Source organism: Oncorhynchus gorbuscha, linkage group LG12, assembly GCF_021184085.1.
Source record: "Oncorhynchus gorbuscha isolate QuinsamMale2020 ecotype Even-year linkage group LG12, OgorEven_v1.0, whole genome shotgun sequence".
Taxonomy (NCBI): domain Eukaryota; kingdom Metazoa; phylum Chordata; class Actinopteri; order Salmoniformes; family Salmonidae; genus Oncorhynchus; species Oncorhynchus gorbuscha.
Genome location: NC_060184.1, coordinates 53141241 through 53160983, shown reverse-complemented (window position 1 = coordinate 53160983; position 19743 = coordinate 53141241). Strand labels below are relative to the sequence as shown.

At 40.1% G+C, this 19743-nt stretch overlaps 1 protein-coding gene across 1 annotated transcript in view; it reads right to left on the bottom strand.

Moving 5' to 3' along the window:
- The window catches only part of LOC123990191 (cadherin-10-like), a 60612-nt gene extending 52116 nt beyond the window's left edge, over window positions 1-8496 (bottom strand). Inside the window, exons 1-2 of the mRNA XM_046290763.1 lie at window positions 8340-8496; window positions 506-858 (exon numbers count right to left, since the gene is read on the bottom strand). Of these exons, the coding sequence (XP_046146719.1) occupies window positions 506-721 (216 nt within the window). The 5' untranslated portion in view covers window positions 722-858; window positions 8340-8496. The remainder of the gene's footprint in view (window positions 1-505; window positions 859-8339) is intronic.
- Window positions 8497-19743: the final 11247 nt, after the last annotated feature.

Here is a 19743-nt window from a genome sequence, read left to right as displayed (position 1 = left end):
TTATAGCTCTGAGAAATATTTATGTTTTTGTGCTGGCTTATCAGTTAACGAGCTGTGTCAACATGACAGAGGAGGCTCAGGCCGTTGGCGATGTGAGGTCAGTGATTTTGTCTAGCCTCATGATGTAATTTGATAATGCTGTCTGTGGTTACCCCTCACAAATGGGAACATCTATTCCTCAACTATCTGTCATGTTATATCGCTAATTTGAGTGATTGATTCTTCATTTAGATTTTTCTATTCCCACTGTTGTTTTTGAATTGTTGTGTGAATGAGAGACTGGAATTAGTTGCGCGTTGCTGGGAGATGGAGCTTAACAAGCTGATCTTTACATTAAGGGAGTTCTCAGGTGATGCACTCCTCTGTCATTTCTCTGTCCTAACTATTGAAAGGTATGTCAATACAACAGGAACAGTCCTTTTGACTGAGTATACTATGACATAATTGATCATCTCTAGGCAGCCTACAAAGAATGTCCCATAAAAACGGCACATAAAACCCTTACCTTGCCAACATACTGGTTGTCATTCCCAGTGTACTCCTCTAGAAGAAAGAATTGATTCCACATCCATCCTCGTTTGGCGCGCTGGAGTATCTTTCCATCATCCTTCTCCGGTGATGTTCCCAACAGATTCACAGTATTTCCAGGTGCCATGGGCAGGGCAGTGATTGGCCGTAGAATGGAGACCATAAATATAATCTGGAAGTGATTGGTTATCATGGTATCCAATCACGTGGGGAAGGAGTTCTGTATGACTAATGTGTTATGGTAATGAGCTTCTGGTAGGATGCACGCTGGAATGCAACGCCACCAAATCATGCATTGTAGTCCTTTTCCCTTTGATAGCCTATTGATCCCTGTGAAGAAGAAAAACAAGGATGAATCAGAGAGATAACACAACAATGGTATTGAATTCAGGTAGACATCATTTGTTTCAATATCCGCCCAAAGGTAATATCGCCTGCCTGTGTCCAATATTAAGAGAAAATTGGCTTCTAAGCTGTTTAGCGTTGCCATTATTTTAATTGATACTGTTTTTTTCCATAGATAAAACATTATGAATTATATGCTCTGCAGAGATGAAATTACACATTTCTTCAAATGCGTTCATTAATTCTCTTAGTAAAGGAATTCTAGTTTCAACTGGCAGTCTGCCATTTTATCTCGAATTTGCTCTGATAAGCTAGCTCAAACCTGCTAGTTCCAGTAAAAAAAACATGTGACAGTAGTTTTAGTTCATGCAAACATAAGTTACTGACTCATTCCTACATACAACCATTTAGCTGGCTAGCTAGCTGGATGACGTGATTTGCGGTTTAGTTCATAGATTTTTGCTAGCTAGCTATCAGCTGGCTAGCTAGTTTGATTAAACAGTTGTGAAATGACAACACGTGTATAATTTCTAGAAACAAAAGGTAGCGATAATGTAAATAAATACAGCCAGCTATAATTAAATTAAAGGAAGGTAGCTAAGTTTACATACACCTTAGCCAAATACATTTAAACTCAGTTTTTCAAAACACCTGACATGTACCTCTTAGGTCAGTTAGCATCAGCACTTTGTTTTAAGAATGTGAAAAGTCAGATAATAGCAGATAAAATATTTATTTCATATTTTATTTCTTTCATTACATTCCCAGTGGGTCAGAAGTTTGCATACATTCAATTCGTATTTGGTATCATTCCCATTAAATAGTTTAACTTGGGTCAAATGTTTCGGGTAGCCTTCCACAAGCTTCCCACAATAAATTGGGTGAATTTTGGCCCATTACTCCTGACAGAGCTGGTGTAACTGAGTAAGGCTTGTAGGCCTCCTTGCTCGCACAGTTTTTCAGTTCTGCCCACACATTTTCTATGGGGTTGTGATGGCCACTCCAATACGTTGACTTTGTTGTCCTTAAGCCGTTTTGCCACAAGTTTGGAAGTATGTTTGGGGTCATTGTCCATTTGGAAGACCCATTTGCAACCAAGCTTTAACTTCCTGACTGATTTCTTGAGATGTTGCTTCAATATATCCACCTAATTTTCCTACCTCATGATGCTGTCAATTTTGTAAAGTGCACCAGTCCCTCCTGCAGTAAAGCAACCACACACCATTTTGCAGCCACCCTCGTGCTTCACGGTTGGGATGGTTTTTCTTCGGCTTGGAAGCATCCCGCTTTTTTCTCCAAACATAACGATGGTCATTTTGGCCAAACAGTTCTATTCTCTTAATTATTTCATTTGCATTTGTGGGATAATATTCATTTACATGTGGCGGTGCTTCAGTTTTATCAATGGAAACTATAATACTAATTTGTTCACAGAAAAAAACAGGGTCCTTTGTATGTTCAAATCTAATGCCTTCGTTGACATTAGGGTTCTTTTTTCAGATTGTTGAACAAAAGTGGCGGAATTATAAAATCTGGTCCTTGTTTGTTCACGGTCCCTCGTTATATACACAATGCATGCTTGTCAGGATGGCACTGGCACTATGGCCTTTCCACTAGCCTCCCACTAAATGGGCTCTTTTAGAAAAGGAGGACAAGATTTATTAGGATTAACTTCCCAAAGACCATAAATGATGTATGAATTCCCAAATTACCTATCAAGTCAGGCCCTGATGGGGACTTTACTTCATCTTGGTACTCTATCGAACATGCAATCAAGCCAATAATACAGTACCTTTAGAAGTCACTGCCAGCAAGCCAATTATTCTCATCAAGCATGGGATACTTATTGTACATATATATACATTGTGTGTGTGTGTGTGTGTGTGTGTGTGTGTGTGTGTGTGTGTGTGTGTGTGTGTGTGTGTGTGTGTGTGTGTGTGTGTGTGTGTGTGTGTGTGTGTGTGTGTGTGTGTGTGTGTGTGTGTGTATACAGTGGGGCAAAAAAGGTATTTAGTCAGCCACCAATTGTGCAAGTTCTCCCACTTAAAAAGATGAGAGAGGCCTGTAATTTTCATCATAGGTACACTTCAACTATGACAGACAAAATGAGAAAATAAAATCCAGAAAATCACATTGTAGGATTTTTAATGAATTTATTTGCAAATTATGGTGGAAAATAAGTATTTGGTCACTTACAAACAAGCAAGATTTCTGGCTCTCACGGACCTGTAACGTCTTCTTTAAGAGGCTCCTCTGTCCTCCACTCGTTACCTGTATTAATGGCACCTGTTTGAACTTGTTATCAGTATAAAAGACACCTGTCCACAACCTCAAACAGTCACACTCCAAACTTCACTATGGCCAAGACCAAAGAGCTGTCAAAGGACACCAGAAACAAATTTGTAGACCTGCACCAGGCTGGGAAGACTGAATCTGCAATAGGTAAACAGCTTGGTTTGAAGAAATCAACTGTGGGAGCAATTATTAGGAAATGGAAGACATAGAAGACCACTGATAATCTCCCTCGATCTGGGGCTCCACGCAAGATCTCACCCCGTGGGGTCAAAATGATCATAAGAATGGTGAGCAAAAATCCCAGAACCACACGGGGGGACCTAGTGAATGACCTGCAGAGAGCTGGGACCAAAGTATCAAAGCCTACCGTTAGTAACACACTACGCCGCCAGGGACTCAAATCCTGCAGTGCCAGACCTGTCCCCCTGCTTAAGCCAGTACATGTCCAGGCCCGTCTGAAGTTTGCTAGAGAGCATCTGGATGATCCAGAAGAAGATTGGGAGAATGTCATATGGTCAGATGAAACCAAAATATAACATTTTGGTAAAAACTCAACTCGTCGTGTTTGGAGGACAAAGAACGCTGAGTTGCAGCCAAAGAACAGCATACCTACTGTGAAGCATGGGGGTGGAAACATCATGCTTTGGGGCTGTTTTTCTGCAAAGGGACCAGGATGACTGATCCGTGTAAAGGAAAGAATGAATAGGGCCATGTATCGTGAGATTTTGAGTGAAAACCTCCTTCCATCAGCAAGGGCATTGAAGATGAAACGTGTCTGGGTCTTTCAGCATGACAATGATCCCAAACACACACAACGAAGGAGTGGCTTCGTAAGAGGGAGTTGAACGTCTGTGTTGCCCAGCAACAGCCCCAAAACATCACTGCTCTAGAGGAGATCTGCATGGAGGAATGTGCCAAAATACCACCAACAGTGTGTGAAAACCTTGTGAAGACATACAGAAAACATTTGACCTCTGTCATTGAAAACAAAGGGTATTGAGGATACACTTTTGTTATTGACCAAATACTTATTTTCCACCATCATTTTCATATAAATTCATTAAAAGTCCTACAATGTAATTTTCTTGATTTTCCTTTCTCATTTTGTCTGTCATAGTTGAAGTGTACCTATGATGAAAATTACAGGCCTCTCATCTTTTTAAGTGGGAGAACATGCACAATTGGTGGCTGACTAAATACTTTTTTGCCCCACTGTATATATATATATATGTATATATATATATATATATATATATATATATATATATATATATATATATATATATATTTAAATAGTGGGGTATTTTTAAGACAGTTTGGAAACAAGAGGAGAATACAGGTAGGTGGAGCCCATTTAGTGAGAGGCTGGTGGCAAGGCCTTCATTGTGTATCTAATGAGGGACCTTGAACAAACAAAGAACGATTTTATAATTCCCCCACTTTTGTTCAACCAAAATAACCCTAATATCAATGAAGGCATGAGATTTGAATGAACAAAGGACCCTGTTTTTGTCTGTGAACAAATTAGTATTATGTTTCTCATTGATGGAACTGAAGCACCGCCACATGTAAATTAATATTATCCCATGAATGCAAATCAAATAATTAAGCTAATGAGATCCAAAAATGAAATATTAAAGAGTCTTAAAGAGCTCTTTAATTCATGTCATTAGAGATTGAGCTAATGCCTGTACTGAATCAAACCATGACTCTCATACAGACAGGTTATGTCTTGTATCCAAATGTTAGAAGGTTATGACAATATCAGAGAGAGACAGTTAGGATTGGGAATACTGGTACGGTCTCAGCTGTCATCCAAGGTCAAGACTTCAAAATATTATGCGGGACTAGACCATTAATGGTCATTTAGAGTCAGCAAAACCACCATCTACCAGTTTTCCAGATGTCTAACCTCAGTAAAACAGCAGACCATACAAAATCCCTAAATTCAGGAAAATTGGCAATCCATGAGGACAAATTCATATTTTTCACAAAGCATGAGATCAATAACATGTATGAACCAAGAACATTTGACTGTGGTTCTCTCTCCATACCCCCAGATACTGAATGAAACCAAGAACATTGGGGATGTCATGGGGTGCCAGTAAGCCATAAACTGATGATGATGTACTGTTATCACTTCACTATGTGCCCAGGGTTTGTCATGAATATGACAGGCGGCAGGCGGGCGGGCGCAGCATCCCAGAAATCGGGAAACATTGGCTGGAAATTAATCTGGGCTGATTCCCGTGATTGCATTTTCTAATTATCATTCAAGGCTGTCCTTGAGTTTTAATAGCATTCTGGATATTAAGCTTTGATGCACCATGCCTATTAAGCATTAGGCCAGTGTGTCTTTTTAGAATTCCTCCAAACCCTCCATTAAAGGATGAGCAGAGTGTACTGACTGGATTTCTTGTCCAGATGCTATAGACTCCGCTCACTGAATTATCTAGACTTGATTAGTCCATTAAATGCCTACAGTGTATAAAAAAGTTGTTTATGATTAGATTAGGTGGTAGAAAGCTTGATAGGCTTGGCATGCAAACAGACAGAGAGAGGCATGAAAGGACAAAATCGTTAAATATGCTCTTACAAGTTAAGTCTTTGAGTAGAACGTTTAATTTGTGGTTGTCCATTCTGGCAAAAGCTAGTGGAGTAAACACTATTTCTCACACACACACACACACACACACACACACACACACACACACACACACACACACACACACACACACACACACACACACACACACACACACACACACACACACACACACACACACACACACACACACACACACACACACACACACACACACACACACACACACACACACACACGTTTTTAGACTCCAAACAGACATGGTCAGTGGAATTGCACTCACCCTTTATACTGTATGAGTATCCTGGGTGCGTTTCTCCTGAAATCCAAAAACCTGTCTGCAACAGCAGCCTTAATAGGGAATATATAACCACTTGTAGCCCAGCTCGGTCCATTCCATTTTACAATCGACTGCTCCCTAGACCTTTACAATAATGTGGACACTGATGATCACATCTCCCTCTGCAATAATCAAACTTAATATCATACATACTGTATCTTTCTTTGCCATCAACAAACTCATTGAAGGGCACTAAGGGACCCATGACCCATAATTTGAGAATGCTGTGCTTATGACATTACGTCATTAAAAAAAATGGGTCAAATGCAACATATTCTATATTTGGTTTATATGATGTCCCTGTGGATGTTTTGAATACATATTTGACAAAAACCAAACGTGGTACTTCTTGAAAATCTAAACATTTATAAAAAATGTGCACTTGAGGTTTAGGTAGTTGTGGTCTATTGAGGTCAAGGGATATTTATAATAACTATTAATGTCTGTTTTGTGATTTACAGATTGAGTGGCTCTTGCCTACTGATTGCACACTCACAGACCACCACAGAGCCACGTCTAACAGTAGGGCGGTGATGCAGCTGTGAAAAAGCAGCAGACCTGTAAAAGTGCCCACTTGGTGGAGCCCTAGACCTTTCCAACATCGCTAGCATCACGGCTGCCGGCTCCAGTCTTTGGCAAGGCTTGACAGCCCTTTATAGATGCTCTGAAATCTGCCGCAATTTTGAAATGCTCTCTTCACTTTGCAACTTGAAAACTGGGGGTAGACTGGGGGTAGACTTCTAACATATGTGAGGCCATAAACAGACAATATCATTCCCATTGAATAAATCATCACTGTAGATAGTTATAGTTAGAGCTGTAATATTGATCTGAATGTGACACAATAAGGGGAAGATTATAATTTAATTCAAAGTTTCTTTACCAGTCTATTCATGAGTTTTTTGATCATATTTTCAATTGTGTGTTTTGAATGAGCCCCACTACACAAAATTCACTACAGGATCCCAGCAATTTCAAACAATGATATCCCACATGATATATATTTTTTTACAGAGGTTTTTTCCTAACTATATCTAACATGTTAATTTAGGGATCATCCGTTATGTTTACATTTGAGGCTGTTAAAAGATTTGGTTTAGTGTTTGTAGGAGAGCCATGCAGTTTTTGTGTGTGGGAGGGCAGGGATTTGCTATTATTTATTCCAAAAATGAAAGGTATTCTGACAATAATTTAGGGAACATGTTAGTGGTTAATTTGTGTTAAACAATAATGGCATTACACAAACGACCGAGTACAAAATGCACCGTTATAAATCACCTGTGTGACTATAAAGCTGTCTCCACCAAGCCCCACAAAACACAGCAGCAGAGAGAATGAGAGGAAGAGAGGGAGAGAGAGAGAAAAAAAGAGAGGTAGACAGAGACGGACGGACAGAGAAGTGCGTTCTTTGCTTCAGGGTACATATGACATCCTAACATACTCATTAAGTGCAGTGCTCAAAACCCCATGTTGAACCCCTTCACCCTTCCATGCATTTGAGCTGAGATGGGCTCAGTAGTACAGTGCCTCACTATCAATTCTGCTCACACTTAATTACAGGTAACGTTTTGCCATCTCTACCACACAAACACACACACACACAAATCCCTCTGGCAGCTGGCATAAGGCTGAATATCACTTAGCTTATTGGTGAAAGGCCGTTCATTAAACACTTCTAATCAGAGTGATACACTGGAGGAAGAAAACTGCCGTTAGCGTACACATCTGTAAATCCCCTGCATGCGCAAACACAATGCCAGTCCAATTTTGTTCAGGAAAAGAATCTGAATGTGTGTAGCTACTGCCCTTAACATCTGTAAATCTGTCACACGAGCACCGTGTCCATCCGATTTGTTTAAGAAAAGTGTCTGCATACATGTAGCTACTGTCCTTCTTCTAGCACTTTCTATTTTGGAGTTTCCTAAGACTGCAGTGGTTTTACAGAGATGGAGAGGAAAGTTGACCACAGAGATTTGGACGGACTAAAACTTCATAAAATATTCAACACAGAGGTTCCAGATATCAAACCCTTGATTATATGGTATTTGTAGCATGGCAGGTGTCCAAAGTAAAGAATTCTGCACATTAACAACATGTAATGCATTGATTTACCTGTTCGCAACACTCCAGCACCTATCTATTGCAGGTGGGTTATTTCACCCCACCATCCAGAAAAGTGAGACAAAATATCATTTAAAACAGAGAACAGAAAATCAGAAACCTTACCTTTTGTATTCACAGCTTAGTAGTGTCCATCTGTGTTTCTAAGTGTCGCGTTACTATGTCCCTACTCCTCACGTAGCAGTGCTTAGAGGTGGCGCTTATTCTGAATCCTCTCGGCTGCACTTACATTCCAAGACTGACAACAGTGCTGCAAGAGCGAGTGTGAGCGTAAGTCTCTGTCCAGCCTGCTACTCTCCCTTCCTCTATTTCTCCACCCCCTTCCTCTCTTTTTTCTCTTCCCCCCCACCCTCTGTCTTTCCAACCTCTCCCTCCCTGCCTATCTCCCTCCCTCTTTCTCTCTCTCTGCCTCTCTCTCCCCTCGCATCACATCTTGCTGTGGATGTCGGGAAGACTGAAGCGGAGAAGAAAAAAGAGAGAAAAGAAAAAGGAGCAATGGCAACAAGGGGACAAGGAAATGAGAGTGACCTTACTCCCAACAGTTGACTATAGCCGCAGTGGAATTGAGGATGGGGAGGTTAGGAGGCTGAAGGGGGGTGGACTCCTGGATGGCACAGAAAGATCTCCATGTGAACGCAGGGAGAAAGGGGGAAAGGCAGCTTTGTGGAGAGGAGGATCACTAGTCTAAGCAGGGATGTACTAAGCTACTCTTATGGATTGACTCTGTGATGTTTGATGTCTAAAGCAATCGTCCCGATCTAATCTCCTTTCAATGACAGTGGAATGAAGGAGAAACCAGGCATGAGTTGTAAATAACCCTCTCAGAGGGAGGATGTTCCTCAATCTCCATCGCCGCCTGGTGACTTGGCCAACCATCCAGCAATGAAACTTAGTGCGTGCGAGCAGGAAGTCTGTCCAGGCAGGCAGCACTGCATCATATGTTTTCATTATTTCCCTTTTGAAAGTGATACAGCATTTTAATTTAGTATAGGGAAATGGAGAGATATAATATACCATCACAGTGGTGTTTGATGCTGAGGAGAGAAAGTGAGAGTGAGAGAGAAAAGGAAATACATGCCAATACACATACATGTATCTTGAGCTGATAAATGATGTGATGGAGAAAATTTGAAATGCATGGGATGTCCCTCAGGATCTGCAGTCAGTCCACTAGCCCTCATCCTAGCACAAGTTGTATCTCTCACTATCAGTGTGGATAGATGATTAACTCAACGCCTCTATGGGCCAAAAGTTGTGCACTATGTTTGGAATAGGGTGCCACTTGAGATGCAGACAAATTGTACCTAATAAATAAATAAATCCAAATGCAAACAGGCTAAACTAATTAACACAGGCACTGAGGTAGCCTTTCTCTGATGTGAAGCCAAGTCTACATCATTCATAATTTACAGTTGTCGTTTCTGCTGTCATGAGAGGGTATACAGGGTAACTGTGTGTGTGTGTGTGTGTGTGTGTGTGTGTGTGTGTGTGTGTGTGTGTGTGTGTGTGTGTGTGTGTGTGTGTGTGTGTGTGTGTGTGTGTGTGTGTGTGTGTGTGTGTGTGTGTGTGTGTGTGTGTGTGTGTGTGTGTGTGTGTGTGTGTGTGTGTGTGTGTGTTTGTGCGTGCGTACGTGTGCCTGTGTACGTGAGTGTGTCTGAGCATGTCGTATCGATGTGTGCCCATTTGTGTGTGTGTAACAAGCCAGTGTAAAAAACAGGCTATTTTGTACATAAACGGTATAGTTGTTTTAATTGTTTTGTCATTTACATCCTTAAATATGTTGTTACCAGTACCACCCATTACAATATTTACTGGTGACAGAGACATGGTTGATGAATTCATTCATTTTCAGTCTGTGCCCTTCAACAAATGAGATTCTACTTGAATACCTTGTAATTAAAATTGAATTATTTAAGACAATAGAACGCGTATTCCATAAGGCCTTATTTTATGTGCACAGTTTTACCCTAATACAGTGCCCTGAAACTCATCTTATTGGAATCCAGCCAGAGTTGGGATATCCAACATCTGGAGGAAATAAATCACCTGCAACATGCACTCAAAATGACTGCCAGGTTTGGGAAGACTAAGATATGGGACTACCTTAAATTAAACATTTAAACTGGAACAACAATTTCATTAGCGGGTGCAATAAATCCAAGTAACAGATTGGAATAGTTTAGAAAAATACATGTTACTGATATTTGAGCAGCATAACATTAATTAATCAATCAATGTACATGCAAAAACATAAAAAAATAAATAAATGCAATATACCAAAACTCTCTCACACACACCGCCAACAAATCACTCACCTTGGTGCAGTACTTACAGTATAGCTCTAAGTACATCAGTAGCTAGCTTAGTAAAAGTATTCCACTGCCTGGCAAACAGTTTTTCTTTTCCAATCCATGTCACTTGCCCTCTATTCTTCTAACACCTATTGGTACAGTGTCTTCACTTACTACTACGTAGTGAGGAGTATTTGTTGCATTTAATCAACGTTTTTTTATTCCAGGGGCAGCAACAGCTATCTCAAGTAAGTGCATTTCAGGGATGCTATTCCAATTGTCCTCTACAACTCAAATGGCACACTATTCCCTATATAATGCAAGACTTTTGACCAGAGCCCTATGAGCCTACATTAAAAGTAGTTCACTATAAAGGGAATAGGGTGCCATTTGAGTAGCAGACGCTGTGTCTGCTCCTATCAGCATCCTATCAGCTTGCACTCCCATTCACCTCCACAGAGCTCCCTGATCCTTATTGAAGCTGTGATCTTTCATCAGACCTCGCCAGGAGTATATGCCAGGAGGTAGTGTGTAAGGGCCAATGGCACTCGATTCCCTATTTGACCAGGACCCATAGGGTTCTGATCAAAAGTAGTGCACTATGTAGGGAAAGGGGTTCCATTTGGGACACAAAAAGGGTCTGTAGAGAAAATATAGTACCACACAACGAACTGAGCTTTCAGTGAAATATCTACCGACCATTGTTGGCACCTAATTTATAGTGCACTACTTTTTATGTATGCTCGTAGGGCACTATATAGGGGAATATATAACACCGCCTTGTAATAAACATCGCAAAAGGTGTGTTCGCAGAGAAGCGCGGCTTACACAGCCAGGTAGCTACACTGTAAGACTTTTCTGTAAATTCAATAGTAAAACAAAGTCGAATTCACAGTAAAATACCATAAATCTGTTTTTCAGCATTAATGCTGTAGATTGCACTGCATCATGTGTAAAATTCTGAAAAATATTGTTGTTAACTTTAATGGTAAGTCTCCTGTAAAATGTACTCTAACATACTGTATTTCTTTACAGTAATATCTTATGCCTACTGTAGATTCAAATGATCCGTTTTAGGCACCACCTCCATGCTGTTGGATGAGACACATGTAGCTCAGACTATTTTAGTAAATATCTTCCTGGAGCTGCAGTGAAATGGAAGAATATTTTCAGCAGCTTCTGTGTAGGTACCTTAACTTGTTTATACAGTAAATAACGTTATTGCTAGCCAACATTGAATTACTGCATGTTTTCTTAGCTAGGCTGCTCTAAATTGCTTGTAAATATCTTGCTGTGCAACCTAGAAAAGAAATCTGGTCTGTAGCCTCTGAGTGCCATAGAGAATAAACTGAGCACAGATTCATGACCGTTCTGATTTCACCATTACTACAGACAAAATGTCTTGTTTCTAGCAGTTCAAAAGATATGATCCATATAAGAAAAATGGGATTGACGGGCCGCATTCCACAGACAAACCATTTCACGGGCCATTAAACTGGCCGGTACACCGGTGTTGTATCGAGATGCCTGCCGACCTAAGACACTACCACTGGGCGGCTCTATCACAGTGTCGCCAGCGGTAGCTAGTAACTTGGCCAATTATTTTTCCTCCCAGAATTATACTCCAAAGTACCCTACACAAAAAATAACTAGTATTGGTAGCCATCTAGATGTCACCTTGATATAGTCTACTCAGTAAGGAGAGAATCAACGGCAACAACACCAGGACATAGTGTCCTCCTTAGTTGTAACAACCCTGTGACACCTATGTGATTCAGGGGCACACTCTTTTCACGCCACTTCAATACAGCTATTTTGCAGGTTAGGAAAGCATTTACAATCCCTAACCCTAACTCTCCTAACCTGCTGCATAAGTTTTCCTAACCTGCTACAAAAACATCACTTCCAGTCATAGCTGTCTTGAAATGGCGTGAAAGAGTGTTTCTCGTGTGATTCGGTTCACTCAGCTCTCAGCTGCATGACTTATGTCCGTGTCCGTATAACATCTGGACAACATTGTTACATAATGTTGCATATAGTATTAGCTAATTCTGTAACTTTATCAGTAGTATGCAAACATTTGGTGGTACAGAAAGAAAGGGAAATGTTGTGAGCCTGGTAAAATAATATGTGTTATTGTGTAGGCTATAGCAATGTTTTATTATACCGAACAAAAATATAAACGCAACACGTAAAGTGTTGGTCCCGTGTTTCATGAGCTAAAATAAAATATCCCAGAAATTTGCCATATGCACACAAAAAGTATTTCTCAAATGTTGTGCACAAATTTGTTTGCATCCCTTTTACTAAGCATTTCTCTGGATGTTCTGGATTGATGTGTAGGACATTGTATTCCAGTTCACACCAATATCAAGCAACTTTGCACAGTCATTGAAGAAGATTGGCTGACATTCCACAGGCCTCAATCAACAGCCAGATCAACTCTAAGTGAAGGAGATGTGTCGCACTGCATGAGGCAAATCAGTGTCACACCAGATACTGATTGGTGTTCTGATCTACCCCCCTACTTTTTGTGAAAGGTATCTGTGCCCCACAGATGTACACTACATGACAAAAAGTATATGGACACCTACTTGTTGAATATCTAATTCCAGAATCATGGTTATTATTACGGAGTCAGTCACCCCTTTGCAGCGATAACAGCCTCCAGTCTTCTGGGAAGGCATTCCACTAGAAGTTGGGACATTGCTGTTTGGACTTGCTTCCATACAGCCACAAGAGGTTGGGCACTGATGTTGGGCGATTAGTCCTGGCACACAGTTGGCATTCCAATTCATCCCAAAGATGTTCAGTGGGGTTGAGGTCAGGGCTCTGTGCAGGCCTGTCAAGTTCTTCCACACCGATCTTGACAAACAGTTTCTGTATGGACCTCACATTGTGCACTGGGGCATTGTCATACTGAAACAGGAAAGGGCCTTCCCCAAACGGTTGCCACAAATTTGGAAGCACAGAATCGTCTAGAATGTCATTACTAGCCTTTTCAACCGCTCTTTTGAATCGTCTGAGATGCCTAAAGATCGGAAAGCTGCCCCGGTCATCCCCCTCTTCAAAGGGGGTGACACTCTAGACCCAAATTGTTATAGACCTATATCTATCCTACCCTGCCTTTCTAAAGTCTACGAAAGCCAAGTTAACAAACAGATCACCGACCATTTCGAATCCACCGTACCTTCTCTGCTATGCAATTTGGTTTCAGAGCTGGCCATGGGTAAACCACAGCCATGCTCAAGGTCCTAAATGATATCATAAATGCCATCGATAAAAGATAATACTATGCAGCCATATTCATCAACCTGGCCAAGGCTTTCGACTCTGTCAATCGACACATTCTTGTCAGCAGAATCAACAGCCTTGGTTTCTCAAATGACTGCCTCGCCTGGTTCACCAACTACTTTTCAGATAGAGTTCAGTGTGTCAAATCGGAGGGCCTGTTGTCTGGACCTCTGGCAGTCTCTATGGAAGGTGCCACAGGGTTCAATTCTCGGGCCGACTCTTTTCTCTATATACATCAACGATATCGCTCTTGTTGCTGGTGATTCTCTGATCCACCTCTACGCAGACAACACCATTCTGTATACAACACTCCTTCCGTGGCCTCCCACTGCTCTTAATAACATCTAAGTTAGTAGATTCATTTAAATACTCCTCTCTAATTTGTATGTGTTTGTGTGTTTCAGTGTATATGTATGTGTGTGTGACTGTTTCTGTGTCTGTGTGTGACTTTCTCAATGTGTATGTGTGTGTGTAACTACATACAGTATAGCATATGGATTTGCAATAGTATACAGATTGTACAATAGTCCCTGCCATTCTGGTTGCTCAGTCACCTATTTCTGCTGCATGTGGACTTATGTATATTCTCTGGTCAGAACCTTTCCGAAATTGTTGAGTGCAGCAGCACATAAATTCGTAAAGCCCCAAAAATATAACTATGTTTGTAGTTATAGGTAACCAGATCGTGACTACAACTAAGTTGCAAAGTCTGACCACACTGTGTTGTTACATTGGTGAATAAAGACTCATGCTTCCTACGCTTTAATGGTCCCGAACAGTCATTTGGATCCCAATGTAAATGAACCTTTTAATAAGTTAAATCGAAAATAATTGGAGGAACTTATTCAAGAATGATCAAGTGAAATTTATTACAAAAACTAAGTGAAATGGATTGAAAATTGTGAAAAATGCACTGCATTTTTCTTAAATCTTCAACATAGAAATGCTATCAGGTATTCATCAGGTTAAATAAAGTTAAATAAAAATGTCCCATTACTTTTAACAAAGTTTCATTTTCAATTATTGGCCTATCTTAAACCTCTCTAGGGTATGTGGGATGCTAGCGTCCCATCTGGCCAACATCCAGTGAGATTGTAGAGCGCCAAATTCAAATACAGAAATACTCATTATAAAAATTCAGAAAACAAAACATATTTTACATAGGTTTAAAGATGAACTTCTCGTGAATCCAACCACGGTGTCAGATTTTTTAAAATGCTTTACGGTGAAAGCATACCTTACGATTATTTGAGAACATAGCCTAGCAGACAAATCATTACAAACAGTAACCAGCCAAGTAGAAGAGTTACACAAGTCAGAAATAGAGATACAATTAATCCCTTACATTTGATGATCTTCATATGGTTACACTTAGAAGACATTAATTTACTCAATAAATGTTCCTTTTGTTCGATAAAGTCTCTTTATATCCAAAAACCTCAGTTTTGTTTGCGCGTTTTCTCCAGTAATCCACAGGCTCAAACGCAGTCAAAACAGGCAGACAAAAAAATCAAAATTGTATCCGTAAAGTTCATAGAAACATGTCAAACAATGTTTATATTCAATCCTCAGGTTGTTTTTAGCCTAAATAAATCGATAATATTTCAACCGGACAATAACGTCGTCAATATAAAAGGTTAACAAGAAAGGCCCTCTTTCGGGATTGTGCATGAAAAAGCTCTTTGACACGGCAGGGTCCACTCATTCAGACTGCTCTTACTCCCTCATTTTTCAGAATACAAGCCTGAAACAATTTCTATAGACTGTTGACATCTAGTGGAAGGCATAGGAACTGCAATTTGAGTCCAAAGTCAATGAATTCTGTAGTGGCATTGAATAGAAAAAAAAGACTTCCTGAATGGATATTTCTCAGGTTTTCACCTGCAAATTAATTATGTTAAATATTAATTGGAATAAAGAGATGTGTAATATGTCACATTTGTCACATATGCAGCTATCGAAAATATATGTGAATGCTTGCTCAATTCAAAGTTACAACCAACTGATTGCTGCATTACCACAAAAATGGAGGCAGATGGAAGAGAGAGAAAGTAGAAAACTTGTTTGTTTGAAATATAGAGTAATAAGGATAAATTGTCTGAAATGACAGCTGCACCATACACGTTGCAAAATAATTATAAAAAATAAAATACATTTTTTATGTTCCGATTCTGTGGCACATGGTACAGTATATGAACTGATACTAAAAACTACACACACGTCCCCATATAGAGTACCAGTAAAAAAATTGGAAACACCTATTCATTCAATGGTTTTTGTTTATTTGAACTTTTTTATACATTGTTGAATAATAGTGAAGGAATCAAAACAATGAAATAACACATATGGAATCATGTAGTAACCTAAAAAGTGTTATAACAATCTAAATATATTTTAGATTCTTTTACAAATCTGACTTGGTGGATAGATTCACAACGAGTGTAGCTTTAATTCAGTATATTTTATGTCCATTTTATTAATGAAAGTTTGAGTTTTATCAACCTCTATAGGTGGCGCTCTTGAACATTTCCGCTGATTGATGTTCCCTCCACGGGACCACGTCCCTAAGAAGTTTTAAAGGCTGCTCAGCAAGGAAGAAGCTACTGCTCCAAAACTGCCATGAAAAAGACAGACTACGGTTTGCATCTGTTCTGATGAAACGAAAATAGAACTGTTTGGCCAAAAGGACCATCGTTATGTTTGGAGAAAAAAGCGGGATGCTTCCAAGCCGAAGAACACCATCCCAACCGTGAAGCACGAGGGTGGCAGCAAAATGTTGTGTGGGTGCTTTGCTGCAAGAGGGACTGGTGCACTTCGCAAAATAGATGGCATCATGTGGTAGGAAAATTATGTGGATATATCTCTAGACATCAGTCAGGAAGTTGAAGCTTGGTTACAAATGGGTCTTCCAAATAGACAATGACACCAAGCATACTTCCAAAGTCATGGCAAAATTATTAAAATTATTAAAATTACATTTTGCATTGTTGTTTTCTGTTTTCCTTTGTCTTTTTTTCCTTTTGTTGGTTATTGGTGATTTAGGGGGGGGGGTCTTGGGGACTGGAATTATTGTATTTATTTATTTTTCTCCGGGGGGGGGGGGGGGGGGGCTGTGGGAGGGGGTCTTGGATGGTTGAGGGACAGCACTTGGAAAACTTTATTGGGAATCTTGGAGGGCTGGTGGAAGATCTGTCGACGTGCCCTTGAGCAGGGCATTGACCCTGGTTGCTTCTGTGTGTCGCTCTGGATGGGAGGCTGTTAGATGACTAATGTGATGTAGTTGTTGAGCTTGCTTCACTGCAAGTATATTTTATGCTTTAAATATTCAATAAAAATAAAAAATGTTTATGTTCAAAAGTATCTCCTGTGAAGTGGTGACGCGCGACATACACCTAGTTTCACAAAATTGAGTCACCTGTTTTACACTTTTTATCAAGCTGTTGGTGCTTGCTTCTTCTATTTATACCAAACCATTTGACAGCTGTAGGTTGAAATTCTTGTTTCCTAATATTATTGCTTTACAAGAGCATATACCCATGACATCCCAGATTATAGTAATTAAGTTCCCATGTCTGTGTCACTCAAATGTGTGTTTTGGTTTAGATTGGCAAAGTGTGAAACATATCAACGAGAGAAAGAAGTCAATCAATCTTATCCTATAAATACTCTTCAGTTTATGAGCTATCACTCCTTATGCCACGAAGGAGAAAATAATCCCAACATTATACTTTTGAATCATGACATCGTAAAAGTTAAAAGAATGATGCAGATTCATGTTTGTCCGACAAGAGGAAATCTTAACACTTCTCACAGATCACATAGGCCTAAACAAAACATAGAGAAAACACAACAGGAACCAAACAGGGAGAGTGAAACAGATACCTTTCCTACCCTCCTATCCCACACCACCCCTATAGTGCTGGCCACTGGGATGAAACTCCTTCCGAAATGTGCAGTGCTCCTCATTTAATTGTCTGATTTCTTTGAGCTGAGGGGAGATCAAAGCAGTGGTAAAGTGGGTGGTCTAGGCTAGAGTATATTGGTGTGTGATGTGGGGTTTGTGCTGTATAGTAAATTAATTCAATAGGTGAGGGGGATCCAATGAGTTGACAGTGTTTTGTTTTTTACAGTAAGCCGATAGGCTACTCCAGTGATATGTATTAGCCTACACACTTTAAGTTTATACAAACCTTTTAGAACATACAGTGAAATTACAAAATGTACACTGGCTTGCGAAAGTATTCACCCCACTTGGCATTTTTCCTATTTTGTTGCTTTACAACCTAGAACATGCCTACCACTTTGAAGATGCAAAATATTTTGTATTGTGAAATAAGACAAAAAAAAATGAAAACTTGAGCATACATAACTATTCATCCCCCCAAAGTCAATACTTTGTAGAGCCATTCTTTGCAGCAATTACAGATGCAAGTCTCTTGGGGCATGTCTCTATAAGCTTTGCACATCTAGCCACTGGGATTTTTGCCCATTTTTCAAGACAAGACTGCTCCAGCTCCTTCAAATTGAATGGCTTCCACTGGTATACAGCAATCTTTATGTCATACCACATATTCTCAATTGGATTAAGGTCTGGGCTTTGACTAGGCCATTCCAAGACATTTAAATGTTTCCCCTTAAACACCTCAAGTGTTGCTTTAGCAGTATGCTTAGGGTCATTGTCCTGCTGGAAGGTGAACCTCCGTCCCAGTCTCAAATATCTGGAAGGCTGAAAAAGCTTTCCCTCAAGAATCTCCCTATATTTAGCACCATCCATCATTCCTTCAATTCGGACCAGTTTTCCAGTCCCTGCCAATGAAAAACATCCCCACAGCGTGATGCTGTGATTTTCGTCTCATCTGACCCGAGTACCTTCTTCCATATGTTTGGGGAGTCTCCCTCATTCCTTTTGGCAAACATCAAATGTGTTTTCTTATTTTTTTTGTTTAAGCAATGTCTTTTTCCTGGCCACTTTTCCGTAAAGCCCAGCTCTGTGGAGTGTATGGCTTAAAGTGATCCTATGACAGATACTCCAATCTCCACTGTGGAGCTTTGCTGCTCCTTCAGGGTTATCTTTGGTTTCTTTGTTGCCTCTCTGATTAATGCCCTCCTTGCCTGGTCCATGAGGTTTTGTGGGCGGCCCTCTCTTGGCAAGTTTGTGCCATATTATTTCCATTTTTTAATAATGGATTAAATGGTGATGCGAGGGAAGTTTTGGATATTTTTTATAACCCAAACCTGATCTGTACTTCTTCACAACTTTGTCCCTGACCTTTTTGGAGAGCCCCCTGGACTTCGTCGTACTGCTTGCTTGGTGGTGCCCCTTGCTTAGTGGTGTTGTACACTCTGGGTCCTTTCAGAACAGGTGTTTTATATGCTGAGATCATGTGACAAATCATGTGAAACTTAGATTGCAGACAGGTGGACTTTATTTTTTACTAATTATGTGACTTCTGAAGGTAATTGGTTGAACCAGACCTTATTTAGGGGATTCATAGCAAAGGGGGTGACTATATATGCACCCACCACATTTCAGTTATTTAAAAAAAAGTTTTTGTAAGAAGTTTTTTTTCATTTCCACAACATGAAATCCGATTTTTACGCGCTATTCGCTTCAGCAGTCAATGGTTCCGTTCTGTAAGCTTGTGTGGCCTACTATTTCACAGCTGAGATGTTGTTGCTCCTAGACGCTTCCACTTCACAATAACAGCACTTACAGTTGACCAGGGGCAGTTCTAGCAGCACAGAAATTTGAAGAACTGACTTGAAAGTCACTGAGTTCTTCATTAAGGTCATTTTACTGCCAATGTTTGTCTATGAAGATTGCATGGCTGTGTGCTCAATTTTCTACACCTGTCAGCTGTAGCTGAATAAGCATACCGTCATAAGACCCTAAATATTTGAACGTGTAATTTGGAATTATAATC